The sequence below is a fragment of the Anoplopoma fimbria genome, chromosome 2 (assembly GCF_027596085.1).
Source record: "Anoplopoma fimbria isolate UVic2021 breed Golden Eagle Sablefish chromosome 2, Afim_UVic_2022, whole genome shotgun sequence".
NCBI lineage: Eukaryota > Metazoa > Chordata > Actinopteri > Perciformes > Anoplopomatidae > Anoplopoma > Anoplopoma fimbria.
This window is the reverse complement of record NC_072450.1, coordinates 9,490,725-9,507,379: the sequence shown is the minus strand read 5'-3', so window position 1 is coordinate 9,507,379 and position 16,655 is coordinate 9,490,725. Positions and strand designations below refer to the sequence as shown.

Here is a 16,655-nt window from a genome sequence, read left to right as displayed (position 1 = left end):
GTTATGATTTTTATTTGCCTTAAAATAATACTGGAAATGCAATAATACTGAAACGTACCATGGCAAAAACCTAGAACAAAAGGAAAAGTAATGGGATAATAGAAGACAGATCATGGAAATTATTAATTTTTTTTTATTAATTAGAAATGTAAAATTGTACAAATGTATTAATTTAAAAATGAAGTAATCATGCAGTAATCTGATGTCCCCTATACTTGAGTTATGATCTCTTTGATAGCTAACTTTATAATTGCAACCAGATTTCACATTAACCAGCATCCAACAAGGCTTTTGTTGTAAAACAGCGCCCCCTGCCAGCACATCTGAAACTATTCAGGCGGTGGTGGTACTACAGCATGAAAACAAAAACCCACAAAATTATAATAAATTCAGATGATGAATGTGTGAGAAGTTGATAAAGGAGAAGCTGCTAAAATCAGGAAGACCCCACAGTTACTGTAGAGAGCGCTCTATTGTGTCAAAGTGGAAGAGTTTTTGAAGAGAATGTCACTCTCGCTGCCAAACTGATTTTTTTATTTACTGAGGAACACATTAAAATAATAATTCAACACATCCTCTTTCTTCACCGCTGCAAAGTTAGAACCGTGGGATCCCAATCCTGTCCTCTAGCAGAGCGCTGCACACGCACTCAGTCCAGCTGTCAAACATTGACTCAACTCATGGGAAATAGCTTAAGGCTCTTATTAAAATACTGTCATTTTTAAAGTAACGGTACCAATAAAATCTAGTATTGTAACATTTTCACTACATGGTATTGCGATACTGTTCTAATATAGTGTATAACTTAAACCAGTAACCTTGTGATCGATACAGTCACGCGAACAGTCTGCTGGTAATGTCATACTTTACTATATCTTTACTTTTTAATAACTAATTTATCATTACTTGTTTTGTTTTTTACCGCTGCCTTTCGTTGTTGCACTATCTCCTTTGCTGCTGCAAATGTCCCCACTGTGAGACTAATAAAGGGTTATCTTAACGTATCTTATAACACTACTTTAGGAGCCACAGAAGCCAGATGGCGGCACGTTACCGTTTATTCGTGTCACGAACACGAAAAGCTCTTGCTAGAGCTAATACTTGGTTTGTCCATTCTAGGCTTCTGTAGAAACATGATGGGAGCGAAACCGGCAGACTGTGAAGAAGACACGCTTCCTATGTAGATATAAATGTCTCATTCTAACTAATGAAAATGAAAGGATTCTACATCTTAGGTGATTATACACTATTGAAAACATAGTTATGATTATTCCATGTTTGTAAGTAGATCTCCAAAATGCTACACACTACCCCTTTAAGACGTGCAAGTATTGGGTTTTTGTAGCTTGAGACCGGCCCAGACCTTCATCCACAGACCTTGGTGGGATATCAGAGGACCACTAGACTGGAAGATCACGGAGACAGTGGCTAGCACTAAAAATTGATAACCAAAGCCACGAACAAAAAAAAACCCCGAAGTGTTTGGTTGCAGATAAAAATAGAGTCGCCATACACATAGCGCTTTGACGGGGATGAGTGACTGATGCTCAAAGATGTTGCCATGACAGACTGGCAGGCGGGAGAAAAACACTGAGGCAGAATGATTGGCTTCTCCTCTTTGATGTTTCCATCTGACTTACTAGTGATGGCTGGTTACATCTTCAAAACCGTTCTGCGTTGACAGTTGTAATGACCCCAAAAACATTTCATCTGTCATATCTGAACAGCGCTCTGACAACTCCTAGTGAAAAGAATGTACTTCTATGACCAAACTTCATGCCATATTCTTATATCTTTCCATAAGGAGAAAAGTTATTAATTTGCATTTGTCACAGGCGTTAGGTTTGAAGTAATTATTCAAAGTGACTTCAAATCCAAGTACTTCAATTAGTGACAGAAACAGTCCAAATGTCAAAACTACAAAACCCAGACAAACGATGTTACAAATATTCATGTGGAAGCAGAAGATAGTTTTGTGTTTATGAAGTGTGCACAAAGTTTATCGATAATAAACTTTATCGAGACCAAGAAACAAAAGACAAGACATTGTAGACAGTCACTGGCATGTTAAAGTGATGCAAGTCAACCTGGTGTGAAGTAACAAAAAAAGGTTTCTTTTAGAGAGGCTCAAACTCAGTTGTTTTAGGACTTTAAATAATGTAAAAATGACCGTAGTGCTCTGGCTCAGTGGCATCAAACAGCACATTATTATCTCCAATTCCGGTTCAGTCGAACCATGTGCAAGACAGATAACCCCGTACAAAACCCGCCTTTGTATGCCTGTTTGTATTTTCTGGTTTTGTATATGAGGAGGGACCAAACATCCCAGTTCCATGAAGTCCACAGAGACGGAAGCAGCGGTTTCCCATGGTTTTACTGGGATGCCGCTTTCATGTGGAAACAGTCTCTTGGTCCCTTTAGCCTCTGTGTTGTGACAGAGGATAATAAAATTCACAACATCTGCCATTTGTTAGCCCTGTTTGGTGTAACGGATCTCCGTTTAATCCGTGGACTTCCAACGCGTGTGCATCTCCGCAGCTGGAACGAAGCAGATGGATCCCACAGCCTCTCTGGGGCTGCAGCCGGCCGGCCCGAGGCTGGCATATATCCTGCCCTTCCTCTCCTCAGGCCCGAGACTAAGCTTGTTCACCAGATATACTCGTTCTTAATCGCCCTCACTCCACAAGGTTTGCTAAATGCTTATGATGTGAGTGGAAAGGTATGCCTGACCTTATGGGATTTGCTCCTCTTTGGAAACTAGAATCTCTCCATTTAAAGCCACTATGTGTAGGATTTTAATGTTTTACTTTGGTGCCATCAGGGGGTAATATTGAAACACACCACTACAGCCAGTTCCGATCTCGATCTTTTTCAACAAAAAAAGGAAAAACTAAAATATATGCCATCTAAATGATGTGCAAGATGCTACATTCTCAGAAAGGCTCTCCAAGGGCAATTTTTCTAAAGCTGCAATAAACTAAACTTAACGGATAATTAATTGTGTATCGTGTATTGGGAAAGTCGTCCCTCATAGTGTTGAACCCACTGTGGTCGTCCTTGACAAAAAACTATTTTTTATCAATTCACACTGATACCAGTTTGTCCCCTAATTGATTAGTTGCACTCTTAATCTTGTGTTTAACAAAGATTTCATTGTGGGTTTCTTAGAAATATGTCATGCAGGATGAAAAAAGCATTAAGAAAAACTAAACAACTTAAGAAATCTTAGTTGACTATGATCAAAACTGCCGATTAGTCAGCTAATTGATGAAGAGGGGCTGGGCCTAGAACCCAAAGAGAGTTATCATCCAACTCTGCACTACCCCTCAGCTCTGCAGAACATTTTTAGTATCTTTCAGCTCATTATTTTGTTTTCCTTCACGCTCACTGCTCTAATGAGCATCATTTTCAGATTAACCCACTGTACATCTGCCCAGCACCAAACGGCAGACGGGTATGGTTAGCGACTAGCTGGTGAACACAGTGGAGCATTTAGCAGCTACTGTGATGATAGCCTATTTCCCTAATGAGTTGGTGGAGACCAAAAGCGGAGCAAAAAGTAGAGCGACTACTGGACATAATTAGTCAGGTGGACGGAAACACGTCTCCAATGTTGCTCCATATTTGCTGAATGTGTAAAGAGGCAACTGTTTACTTACAAGATATCAACTTTAGAAGTGATATCACAAACTTGGGGATGTATAAACATCAATAATCCATAATTCATCAGTCACTATGATATTTTGAAGCTCCACAAAAAGGCTTTTTTTTGTGTGTTGTATTTAGTTCCCTAAAGATGTGTACAAAACTAAACAAGAAAAAACACTTCTACCGCTCCTTCCTTCATTGGATAGCGGGGCAACTGTCAGGGAATTATTTATCTGACCCTTGAATTCCACAGATAAAAATTTGTTGGCCTTGAAATTTAAGTTTTCTCCATAAGATTCACAACATATCATCAAGGTAAACATCATATCGGTATGTAAAGGGTGTATGGGGATGGTATTCTTTGACACAGATCATAAAGATATTTGTTGGGGATGGGTTTGCTCAGATAGGAGACTCAAACATCAACAGAGTGTCAGAATCACCTCTTCATCAGAAGGCAGGAATGGCTGAAACGGTGGATTCAGTCAATCTTCATTCCTTTCAAACCTTCTGCCCCCATCCTGTACCCTCTTCATAAAACCTGGAATGTGCTTCAAAAGAATGCACACTATCTTTCCTCCATGAATAAAACATCTGTCATTCATCAGCCTGTACAATATGTGCCGATTTAACAGAGCATAACAGCTCTGCAAGGCAGGGAGGCTCCAGAACTGTACAGTGTCCCATGGAGCCCAACCATAACCGAGTGTCATTTGTCTCCTTGAGGAGCTTAGTGTAGTTTATTTAAACAAGATTCATCCCCATATTTAATTCAAGTCGAATTGAAATTAAATAGCTTTTTTTTTTTAGGTCTGCTACAGCTACAAATCGGCTCTGTAAAGCACTTGAGTTCTCCTTTGACAAAAAAAAGAAGCCAAAAAGGGGGAAATGTTTTTCTTTTTTTTTGCTCTCATGACGGTTCCCACTAGTTTTGAATTAAAAAAAACAGCAACATGGCAGCCTGCCGCTTACTATCAATCAAACACAAACACACACCTGTTTTGGTGAAACACAAACATACTCCTCCAGCCAGCTGAGACAGAAATAACCCTGGAAACTGAGTATTTTCTGATATGTCTCAATTAAAAACTGTTTACTACTATTGCAGTGCCCGTGCAAAGTATGCATTTAGGAACAGGCAGAATGCGTGACCTTCGCTATTGCTATTGCAACTCTCTAGAGAATAGCTTGTACAAATAACTTCACATTCTACACTGCGCCTTCTTTGGTCCTCAGCAATACATCTGCCATGACATGGTTGGGTCACACTGCCAGTCACGGCTTCTCAATGTTAAAAACACCAGTGAAATACAGTCCGGCCACACCCAAGTCCGGCCACTTGTGGTCAGAAACACCAGTGAAATACACTCTGGCTAACGGGAGAAACATCCAAGTCCATCTACTCATAGACAGAAACGTCAGACAAAACCCGCAACTAAAAAGGGCCCAAACCGCTTAAGATTTATTTCAATGTTTAGATGTGAATATTAGTGAAGTATGTTACTATGTTCAGCCATCGTACCTGCGAAATAACTAACAAAAAAACCCCCAAAGCAGTTAAAAAATGTGCAATTCAACTACATACAACTGTGTAGTTCTTCTTCAGAGGAACACGTTCTACTAATACGGACAGAAAAATCGCGATATGCGACGACATACCCACGTGCATAGCTGTTCAAGTAGCAGGTACAAGTAAGAACAGTGAATGAGGACAGTCAGGCTACATTCACACAGAAAGACAGGGATGCTCTGCTTTAGAGTTATACATTTAATAAAATAAAATAAAAAAACATGTTAACAGTATATTTGACTACGAAAAGGATGATTAAATGTTTTTTCAGTTGGACGTTAATTTATTTGTTTATCAAAGTTATAAAAGTTGTATGTGAGCCAATGCAAACAGCCTGTTCACCTATAAAGGATGTCCAATTTCAATCCATGTTAAAGGCGCATAGCACCGATTTTACACATTTTACTTAACTTCTGTTTACCCATCATGTGGAGTAAATCCAGCCTGTGAAAACAGTCGAAATATATCTCCAATACAAATAGGACATTGCGTTTGAAAGACAAGGGCATTTAACAAGCAGGTATGATGAAATATAATATTGGGTTGCTTCTTGTTTGTATATAAGATAAGATAAGATAATCCTTTATTAGTCCCGCAGCGGGTCACTTGAAAGCATCCAGAATTTATCAAAGTGCAATACAGCTTTCCCTTTTTAAAGTGACTGTGTTGTATTGCTGTTGTCTGTCTCATTCATTTAGAAAGATTCTGTATTTACTTGAGAGTGAAGTGCAGAATTACCAACACATCTGACCCAGTAAAGCTGAGAGAAGATCCTTGCTTGCTCAAGAGCAAATTATTGTACTTGCATGCTCCAATTGAACATATAATTATTATAATTTAGTTTGAAATCCTCTCAATAAATTCTCCATAATGCAGACTGACAGTTAAAATCTGAAATTACAAGGGATACAAATATAGCAGGGTTTAATCCAAGTTTAATACTAAGCCTACTTCGCCCCCTACCGATGATATGTGCGGTCAAATCACCATGCGTTACCACCGCCTCACCGCCAGGTGGCGCTGTAGGCCTCACACCGACCTGCGCTGTTTCCGCTTCCGCCACCACAGAGTTCAGAAGGAGCGATCAGCCGGTGCCGGATCAAAATACAAACAATGGGCAAGAAGCACAAAAAACACAAGTCCGAAAAACACGGATATGAAGGTATTTAATTTGCACACATTTCCTGCACTTATCTACTTGAACTATTTGCTGATTTGTGTTTAAATACATTGCTGGAAACAGGATTATCTATTGTTAGCTAGCTAGCTGTGTTAGCACGACCAGCTAGCATGCGGCTAGGCTAACGTTAGCTACAGTGCTGATTTACCTGTTTATTTACCTTATTTCTTTGTCATTTTTGCCACATTTCGGGTTGAATACAAGGCAGGCAATGTAAGGTTACATCACAGCATCATTAGGTGTTGTTTCAACTTCACTACAAAGAAGACTATTGTTTCTAGCATCTCTTTGTTTTTACTCCATATCTGCAGAGTACGGAGAGAGACCTCTGAAGCTGGTGTTGAAAGTGTCTGGGAACGAAGTGACGACCGGAAGCTCGAGTCTGGATACGTTTTATGACGAGCAGCCGGCTGACCATGACAAACCCAAAGAGAAGAAGAAGAAAAAGAAGAAGGATAAAGAGAGGAGCTTTGGGTCTCCAGAGGATGACAAAGGAAAGAAAAAGGTAACGTGACTACATGTCATGTCCCCTTCCTCTTTAAGGGAGTGCTTAGATTACAGGAAACGACACTAATACACTGTGCAATAGTTACTGTGGATTCTTTACTGTTCTCTTACTGTTTTTTATTGTTTTTTTATTGCTCATTTGCTTATTTATAATACTTATTTTGATTTTCTATCGTTTGTGCAATAATAGTCAAAATAGTTTTTTCGGTCTGTAAATATTATATTTCAGTTATTGTTGTTTTTCTACTGTTTTTATTGCTTATTTATAATACTTTTTAAATTTATTTTTATTTTTCATTTTTTGTTTTATCTTGTCTTTCTTTACTATGTCTCTTGTGTGCACTTTACTCTATGCTGCTGTAAGCCTGCAAATTTCCCCGCTGCGGGACTAATAAAGGATTATTTTATCTTATCTTATCTTTTTTTTTATTTTTTTACTATGTCTCTTGTTTGCACTATCCTCTATGCTGCTGTGATCCTGTAAATTTCCCTGCTGCATGACTAATAAAGGATTCTTTTATCTTATCTTATAATTGTCCTCATGTTGCATTTCTTGTTTGTTTTTTAAATGTTAGATAACAAAGAAGAAGAAAGGTCAGGAAGCAGAGGAAGATGAACGCAGCAGAACTCCTATACGTTCAGAGCTGGACAAACTGGAAGGTAGTCTCTACTTTTCTTCTTGTCCGTGGTTCATGTCAACACTGTTACTGCAAAACTGTCCTTGATGCTTTGTTATTCTTTCTCATAGCAAAGGAACAAACTCCTCTGCAGGAAGCTTTGAACCAGCTCATCAGGCAGCTCCAAAGGTGCAGCATTGATCATTACATTACAGTCATTTAGCAGACGCTTTTATCCAAAGCTACTTACAATCAATAGCTCAAAGCCTATATTACATATCATTACATATCATTCACCCATTCACACTACCATGCAAGGTGCCACCTGCCCATCAGACTCTAACTAACATTCATACAACATCCAGTCCACACAGCAACTTGGGGTTAAGTGTCTTGCCCAAGGACACATCGACATGGACTGCCGAAGCCGGGTATCGAACCGTCGATCCTCTGATTGGAGGACGACCCAGCTCCCCACTGAGTCACAGCCCCCCTCATATCATTAATTGATATGAGATAAATATGTATCTGCTTGTTTATTTATGAGCTCTTGCACATTCAACAGCAAGTCTCCTCACAGTGCGTGTGATTACGTTACTGACCATAAGCCTCCCCTTCACCTACAGTAAAGTAAGCTTATGCCTGGTGCCGTGAATAAATACTGTATATGTGTGTGTGTGTGTTTTCTCTGCAGGAAAGATCCCACTGCATTCTTCTCGTTTCCGGTGACAGACCTCATTGCACCCGGCTACTCTGTGATTATCAGACGGCCCATGGACTTCAGTACAATGAAGGACAAAGTGAAGAAAGACTACTATCAGTCGCTGGATGAACTCAGGGTATGTGTCTGTTTTACACACAGGGGTATTATTGCATGCTAAGTAGAAAACACGCAGCAAGATAGAAATGTCGTATCAACTTTATAGTTTTGTATCAGGACTTTCAGTGTAGCTAGTGGAAAAGTATTTGTGTCAAATTTAGAAGGCTACAGCTGTTATTTCAAAGTGTCAGAAACATATTTAATCAACATTTTGGTTAACAGGAGTATCGGAGACAACCAATATTAAAGGACTTAGGTGGTGGCCAAAAAAACGTGATGGGACAACCTGTAAAATAGCTTGTTGTTTTTGTTGGATTAATGTAAAAACAAACAAAAAAAGAGAGCTTGCACAGAAAGTTAAGACAAAGTACTATAAAGCAGAAATACAAAAATTCCCCCCATAACCACTAGCATGGGCCATGGCATAATGTTTGTTTTGTTGACCAGGATAAAACACTATTCAATGCGTTTTAATTCACAAGATTCACAAGTTGTTTTAATGTGTTTGATGTGTTGTGTGTTGATGCAGTTGGATTTCAAGGTTATGTGTGAAAACGCCATGATTTACAACAAACCTGAGACGATTTACCATAAAGCAGCTAGAAAACTGTTACACTCTGGACTGAAGATCTTGAACCAGGTATGAAACTGAAGATTCAGGGGGAAAAAGGGATCATACCAACTGTACTGGAAGCTTCTTGGGGCATTTATTATTTTTCTGTATCTTCATAATTTTATGCTTAAAATATTTCTTAACTATGTGTCAGTTTACAGTGATGATTAGTTCGACCTTCATTGTCTGTGAAAACCAAACAAGAGTCAGAAATGCGTCAACGTTAGGGAGGCCCTTTCACAGGAAAAAAAGTTCACTTCTTTAAACCCGGATGTTATTAACTGAAACATAAATGTAACTCTTTCCATTCTCTACATAAAAAGCATTCTTTAATATTTGCAGTGTTATTTTTGCCTTTTACTTCACATGAAGCAGTGGAAAAAAAGTTAAGTAACGTTTTGCTTTTGCTCTAAAGCAACAGATGGGGGCAGCAGATTGCCTCTAATTGTAGCAGCAGTAGTACCAACAGGTTTATCCAGCAAATGTGTCTTCTGTGCTCCTTCCTGATCCTAAGTGAGAAAAATAAAACCTTGAATTGTCTTTCCATCATAGGAAAGACTGGATAGCCTGAAGCAGAGCATAGAGTTCATGTCTGGCCTCGACCCTTCTGCTAAACTGCCGGGAAAGACTGAGGAGCAAGGGGGCACCGGCCTGGACCAGAACAGAGATGGAACCTCGACCACAGGCGCCAGCGAGAGATCCCAGACCCCCAGCACACCCAGGTCCTTTAACCCGCTGACTTTACATGCACGTTTCTAAAAGTCACAGACATATGCCACTTCAGCAAAGCTGCTTTTAAGCTGGGACGACCCAGAATTCAATGAGAAGAAGTGAAATGATAATCATGATTCACTACTCGAATCCCTTGAAGCTTGATAGTCTACACTATTTTAAAGCCGGCTTAAGTTGAGTGACACGAGTATCTCTCATGGCCAAAAGCGGTCTCTGATCTTGAGCCAAAGATCCAACTACAGTTCCCAGCTGGTCTGCCAAAATCAGATATTTAAAAGGGAAATAAGTGCTGAACATAAGATAAGATGATCCTTTATCAGTCCCACAGCAGGGAATTTACTGTATTTTAGCAGTGAAGTGGATAAGTGCACCAACAAGAAACATTAGTAAACATGTCAACACAGGGAAGGTTGAGGTACCTTATCAGCCAAGACTGAAAATGCAGGATGCTGATGGAACCAGTTTTCCACACACTGGTGGTTACTATTGTCCTCTGACACTGAAGTGGAATAAGTTTTCCTCTGCTGGAGGACGAGAATGTGAAGAATGCCTCGCAGCATGCTGGGTCTTGTTTTCTCTCAAGGCTGTACGTCCTTTTAAATGTGTGTTGTAACAGAACCGGAGAATTTAATTCATGTGTTGGTGATGACTCACCGGAAGAGAAACAGCAGAGAGAAAGAAAAAAAAACTTAACTGTGCTGTTTTTAATTTATCCACTTTTAACCTTCCGTGTTACAACAGGAGATACTTTGTTTAAAGTCTTGATGGCGCTTATTGACGTCAACAAAACGCTTCCAGGTTGATTATCTGAGGAATGAAAGCAGAATGTAGGCGTTTAATGAACAGAAGCACTTGCACAGGTTTTCTCCTTGCAGTATTATGCTGCAGTCTGCAAGTTTTTTTTATTTTTATTCTGGCCACAAAATAAATAAAGAACCTTTTCATTCAGGACTAAAGTGTCTCATCTGTCTCGTCTTTCAATTTGTGTTTCAATTTCAGACAGGACAAAGACTCCAAGGACGAGGCGGCAAAGGTAGAGAAAGAGCTGGAGGAAATGCGCAAGGTCATCCAGGAGTCTGGAGGAAAGCTGTCCAACAGAGTGCTGCAGTGTGATGTGAGAACGCAGGGTTAAACTCCGGATTTATTTTCTTTCAAATTGACATATCCACTAATTAAAAAAATCCCAAATCCTCTTCTTACCAAATAACGACATGAAAAGAAGAGTAGCTAATGTTAAAGCCCTTTGCTTTTCTATTAGCCGAATATGGAATTTTTCAATTTCAATTCTGGTCATGTGACCATGTGATGAAATGTTGTTTAATGTTCTCCACGTCCATCTCAAAGTTTAACCACAACACAATTATTCCTCATACAAAAGTATTTTTTTTTTTTTTGCTGACATTGAGCCCTTTCATTGATTTGTTGTGTAGTTGGAGTTTGCAAGGCGAAAGTCTGACGGCTCCACCACTCTGGGAATCCTCAACCCAGCAGATCTTTTAGCAGGAGGTAGGTCCATCTTGAATCCTAACAGAGCGCAAACATTCCTTTATAAAATTGTTTTTTTGGTCAATCAAAAATGTCCAAAACGTTCACTGGGTCCAGCTCTAAAAATGTGAAGAATTGCTGTTTTTTCCTCACACTTCTATTGATGAGATTGTAAAATGAATATCTTTGGATTTTTTTGTAGACGTCACCTTGGACACATTTTCAGATGATTAATTGAAAAAAAAAATATTTGCAGATGGGTCTTAAATAAATGAGGAAACTGAGAGAAAAGCTTATGACGGTTGGTTAAAATGTGTTTCCTGTTGCAGATGCTGGTTACTGTCCGGTCAAACTGGGCATGATGTCCAATCGGCTGCAGAGCGGTGTGAACAGCCTGCAGGGCTTCAGGGAGGATAAGAGGAACAGGATCACTCCAGGTGACACATGGCTCCATCTTAATGTTTCTGTTTCTGCACATCGCTAACATCAGACACCTCCAATCAGACCGATAACATAAAAAACCCTTTTCAATAGTGTCCTACGTCAACTACGGGCCGTTCACCTCCTACGCACCCGTCTACGACTCCAGCTTCGCCAACATCAGCAAGGAGGATTCTGACCTCGTCTACTCTCTGTATGGCGAGGAGTCCGAGCCGCCGGGCTCAGACAGGTATGTGCAGCGTGACCACAAACGCACCCGAGCTCTGTTGGCATTTACACAGAACGTCACAGAACGGCATTCCTTGCTGATTACTTTCCAGATGTTTCTTTCTTTTTCACTCTCGAGGAAGTCGCCTGTAGCCGGGGCCTCATCCTCATCTCTCACTCTTTGGTTTCATCTCCTTTCCACGGTGTATTTAACCGTCTCTGTCATACAGTGTGCAGGATGTTCAGTTCCTGCTTCAGCAAGTGTCAGCAGTGTCCATGTGGACTTCTCATTGTTCTTTTTCCCCCGCTTCAAAAACAATAGCAGTAAATGTTTTTTCTCTGTGTGTTTGGCAGCTTGACAGAGTTCCTCGCCAAATCAGACGAGTATGTGTACAAACTGGCGGACAATGTTCTGGATGCGTTGACGAACGGAGAGCATTCAAAAGCCCTGAAGGAGGCCGAGACAGTAAGCAACTATTGTTACTGCTCAACTGATCCAAGTTGACTTCCTCAATGCTGAGTTAAACAGCACAGAGTATCAATTGTTTGAATGAGTTTTGTATTTTTTTCCGCTCGTCCAGCAGCTGCAAAAGGAAACGAACACACAAGAGAACGCGGATGACATGGAGGTGAGAGTTGATACCCGGATAAGAAAAACCTGTCCTTAGTGATGAGCAGTCAGTAAATGGAAATAAACATCAAGTTCATAACAACATTTATCAGCGTGTGCTATGTAACGCAAAACCGAAGCCATCCACCCCCGTCAGCGTTGGATGTGATGTTCCAAAGAGGAGCTCCCGCTGCGGCGTTATTCGCCTTTCTCGCATTACGCCTCATGTGTGGATACCTCATTTCATTTTGTCATTATATATGGCCTCTGCAGATGGTTGCTACGTCAACCAGCTGTGTCAACATAGCAGGGGCCCTGCCTTTAGCGGTGATCCATCCACGCATGGAAAGAACATTTCCCCCTCTAAAACACAGCGGTGCTGCTCGCGCAAGGCCCCGCTGTCGGAGAATTTTGGAGAGGCCCGTGTTTTCTTACAGTGCCCGCTGGCTGCGCGGCTGAATCGCCCCTCAGAGCAGCGGAGGAAACCAAAGTACAGGCCCCCTTCCAGTCAGGCATACAGCAACCCTCTGTCCTGGCTATTTGCTGTTCTTGGCCGCTTTCCAGCTCGCTCTCGTCCCCCTTCCCCGGGTTTTTGCAGCTTTTCATTAGGTTTGATTTGTAGTGTAGAGAAAGAGCAGCGTGACTAAATTGGCTTCAAAAGGCCTAGATGTTCTCCTGATGCGTCAGCTGTCGAGGCTGGAATGTAATTTTCTAACCTGACTAAACATGCTGTGTCCCCCCTCGTCTCTCGTAGGTAGCTGAACCCGAAGCATCCAACTGCAGCAGGCTCGACATCCTGCGCTCTGCTGCAGGCCTGCAGACGGCTGAGGAGCTCTCTGGGGGTAAAACTTCTGCATATAAAGCTGCAAATAATAATCCTTTTTTTATTAAAGGATAGTCTGTTTTTTTTTATATCAGGGTATCTACAGGTCTTGAAAGTCTTTTCCAGCATAATCAATTAAAAGTTTTGTAGATTAATTGAGTAACCAATTAGCCTATATGTCATAAAAACTAAGTTTTGCCAGAGGACAAGGTGAAAATAACAAACTCAGTTTTATCCAACCAACAGTTCAAAACTCAAAGATATTCCCGTAACACTGATATGAAGAAGCAATAGGACGAAGCGGTAAACACTTACATTTGAGAAGCTGCAATTAGAGATTGTTTTGCATTTTTGTTTGATTAGTGACCAATATGATTATTCTCTTTTCAAAATTGTTGCTCATTGATTTTCTATTGATCTTTTATATAAATATACATTTGTCTAGTTGCAATGTACATAACATTGTGATTTTGCCTCAATATGAGTTTAAACTTTCCATCTAGATGGAAATATATTTGAGAACCAGATGGGACAAAATGAAATGACTCGTAGCTTTTTTTAGTTCAGAATCAGACAGAAGACCAAAGAAGCTATTCTAAAAAAAAAAAATCTAAAAAAAAAAAAAATCAGTGTCATTTTAATAATGAACATATACAACTGAAATAACTACTCACTCTCATGGAGGATCACCAATATGATCGGCCCAACCCAGAGAGCAGGACACAGATTTCTGAATCTGGTCAGCCCTGACGGCGTCATGTATTTTAAAGGAATACGTGTACAAAGAGATTCATAATCACACTTTAAATACTGTTGCCATTGAGGTCTTTAAAAACAAAACTAAAAGCAACCTTCATCTGAAGCAGCTAGATGAGCCATTAAGCTGTTCAGCACCTCATTATGTGTCTTCTTAGATCTTCCTAACAGCCCATCAGAGTTTATCCTCTCCCCCTGTAGCCTCTCAGCACTCTCAGATGTTAATGTGAGACAGAGAGGTCCATATCAGGACCGAGAAAGAATGGATGTATTGTGTATATGTATATACATGCAACCGAGGACCCGAGGAGCTACCGCAAGGTAACCGGAGGAACCCAGAGGAAGTACTAACGGTATGTGTGTTGCCTCCACTCCCCCACCCCCACCCACCCATCTCCCTGATCTGTCACAGAAGCCCTGCACTTCCAGCAGAAATTGGACGAGACTACAAAGCTCCTGCGTGACCTGCAGGAGGCACAGAAGCAGCGTCTGAGCGCTAAGCAGCCGCCTAACATGATTTGCTTGCTGGCACCGACTGCCAAGGAGCTGGAGCTGGGTAAGAGCCTCTCAGTGCATGCCCCCCTCCACCCTTTGTTCCCTCCACTCAAACCGTCGCCACCAGCTGTGGACCTCTAACAACAATCCATTCACCTCCTAACCAGCCACCCACCACTGATGTGGTTTGTCTTTGAGCTCCAGACAATAATTCACAGTTAAGACAGTGATGTGATTTAAATCAGCAACGTTGACCTCATTCCCAGGGTTGTATTCCTCAAAGTGGCAATCCCAGAGACATAATTGTTCTTGATTTCATTGCGAGTGTGTCCTAAAGATCCGTCACTGTTGAATGGTACCCAGAGAACACTTGTTGGAGAAGCTGGTTATTGCTGCTCAAGCTAACTACCATTATTCATGTCTGTACAGTCAAAACGAAGCTAAAGCTAGCACCCGGTTAGCGTAGCTTAGCATGAGGATGGGAAAACACAACAGCAACTCTAACCACACTGACTCACTTCTAAAACTCACCCAATTAACATGTTTTTGTTGTTGGTTTAATCAAAACAAAAACCAAGGCAGAGTGAGGTTGCCAGGCAACCAGCAGAGACTTCAGGAAGTTACTGCTCCCGGCTCCTGTTAAGCCTCAGAATATTACAACAATTTATACTGTGATTTTTGTTATAAAGTGTGAGCTTTAGAGTTGCTGGTAGGGGGATTTTGTTCAGCTGTTTCCCCCGGTTTTCAGGCATTATGCTAAGCTATGCTAACCGGCTGCTGGTGGTAAATTCATATTTACTGTACAGACTTCAATAATGGTATCAATCTTCTCATAAAACTCTCCGCAAGAAAGCAAACAAGTGTATTTCCCAAAAAGTAAAACTACTCCTTAAACATTACACAGAACTTCCTGTGCAAAATGTTCTGGCTAAAGGTTGAATCGGTGGCAAAATGCCCTCTGATTGGCCCCAACTGTAAAACTCGCATATCATTTCTTGTTTTTGTGATGTTTTCCTTTTGACTCTTCCTTTGTCTGCAGCTGAGAAGGTGACGGGGAACTTGACTGAGCTGACTGGTCAAGTGGCCCCGTGTGACGTCAGCAGTGTGTATGGCATCAGGAGGGCCATGGGCATCGCTGTTCCTCAAGAACCACCCGGGCCCCTCATTGACCTCACTACAGGTAAATACCTTACTGGACATACTGGGAGTATAAACTTCCATTCTGCATGTTAAATAACATCAGTGGTGGAATGTAACTAAGTACATTTTAGTACTTTACTTCAGTACAAATTTGATGTACCTGTACTTAGTCTTCCTTTTCATGACACTTTCTACTCTTCTGCATTTCTGAGGGAAATATTGCACTTTTTATTATTCGACATGCATGCTTTAGTTACTTTTCCAATTAAGAGTTTTGCATACAAAACATAGGAAGAGCAAAATAAGATGTTCATGAATATCAGTCCTTTATACAGTATAGTTAAGAAGTAGCTACACCTCAACCAACTACATGAATTCACGAGTAATAATCTGATAAAATATATAATATGTTCTCACAGAGGCCATTTTCCTGATTATACTTTTAATACTTTCACTTAAGTAACATTTTCAATTACTTTTAATTGTAACAGAGTATTTTCTACAGAGTGATCTTAGTACTTTTACTTAAGTAAAACATCTGAACACTTCCTCCACCACTGGATAACATTGATTTGTCTGCTATGTGGGAAGTTAAGTGTGAACTTAACCCTATACATACAGCGTGTCAGCAAGAACTTAGCATCTGATATTATACTTTATGTTTTCAGTTCAGGAGACGGCTGAACCAATGGAGTCCTTGTCCAGTTGTCAAGATCCAGTTCCACTCATCACTGTATGATGAAACTCCAACCACCTTTTACTGTTTGATAAGTTACGTTTTGTACGAAATTTGCTTTTTGTGACATTTGTATGCATTTCAGTCATTAAACCTTTTTTTTTTTTTTTTTTTTAAATATAAACCTTGGCTCTCGTGAAATATTGTTTGGCAAACTGCAGACTTAGGAAAACATTTATTACATTCTGTAACTGTACAAAATTCAATGTCACATTTGTTCACATAAAGGCCAATACATTATTATTATTATTATCAATCTAACCACAAATACAAAC

The 16,655-nt window shown here is 40.4% G+C and overlaps 1 protein-coding gene across 2 annotated transcripts; it reads left to right on the top strand.

Annotated features, from left to right (window-relative positions):
• The first annotated feature begins 6,258 nt into the window (after positions 1 to 6,258).
• brd7 (bromodomain containing 7) lies at positions 6,259 to 16,492 on the top strand. Of its 2 annotated transcripts, none has more exons than XM_054608530.1 (17): positions 6,259 to 6,380; positions 6,710 to 6,903; positions 7,481 to 7,565; positions 7,654 to 7,711; positions 8,217 to 8,361; positions 8,872 to 8,982; positions 9,508 to 9,677; positions 10,687 to 10,801; positions 11,118 to 11,193; positions 11,502 to 11,609; positions 11,707 to 11,842; positions 12,175 to 12,286; positions 12,405 to 12,449; positions 13,185 to 13,272; positions 14,422 to 14,565; positions 15,544 to 15,684; positions 16,313 to 16,492. In XM_054608530.1, exons 1-17 carry the CDS (start codon positions 6,332 to 6,334, stop codon positions 16,381 to 16,383), a joined length of 1,848 nt encoding a protein of 615 aa, XP_054464505.1. In that variant the 5' UTR covers positions 6,259 to 6,331; the 3' UTR covers positions 16,384 to 16,492. The 2 variants fall into 2 exon arrangements, with proteins under 2 accessions (XP_054464505.1, XP_054464497.1); XM_054608522.1 differs by having other exon boundaries at positions 6,260 to 6,380; positions 12,402 to 12,449; positions 16,313 to 16,491.
• The last annotated feature ends 163 nt before the right edge of the window (positions 16,493 to 16,655 follow it).

Bases quoted from the DNA above. Each gene is read 5' to 3' on its own strand.
- brd7 (XM_054608522.1), top strand. From the start codon at position 6,332: ATGGGCAAGAAGCACAAAAAACACAAGTCCGAAAAACACGGATATGAA. The intron at 11,610-11,706 runs GTGACACATGGC...CCTTTTCAATAG, and splicing joins GAGGAACAGGATCACTCCAG to TGTCCTACGTCAACTACGGG. The intron at 11,843-12,174 runs GTATGTGCAGCG...TGTGTTTGGCAG, and splicing joins GAGCCGCCGGGCTCAGACAG to CTTGACAGAGTTCCTCGCCA.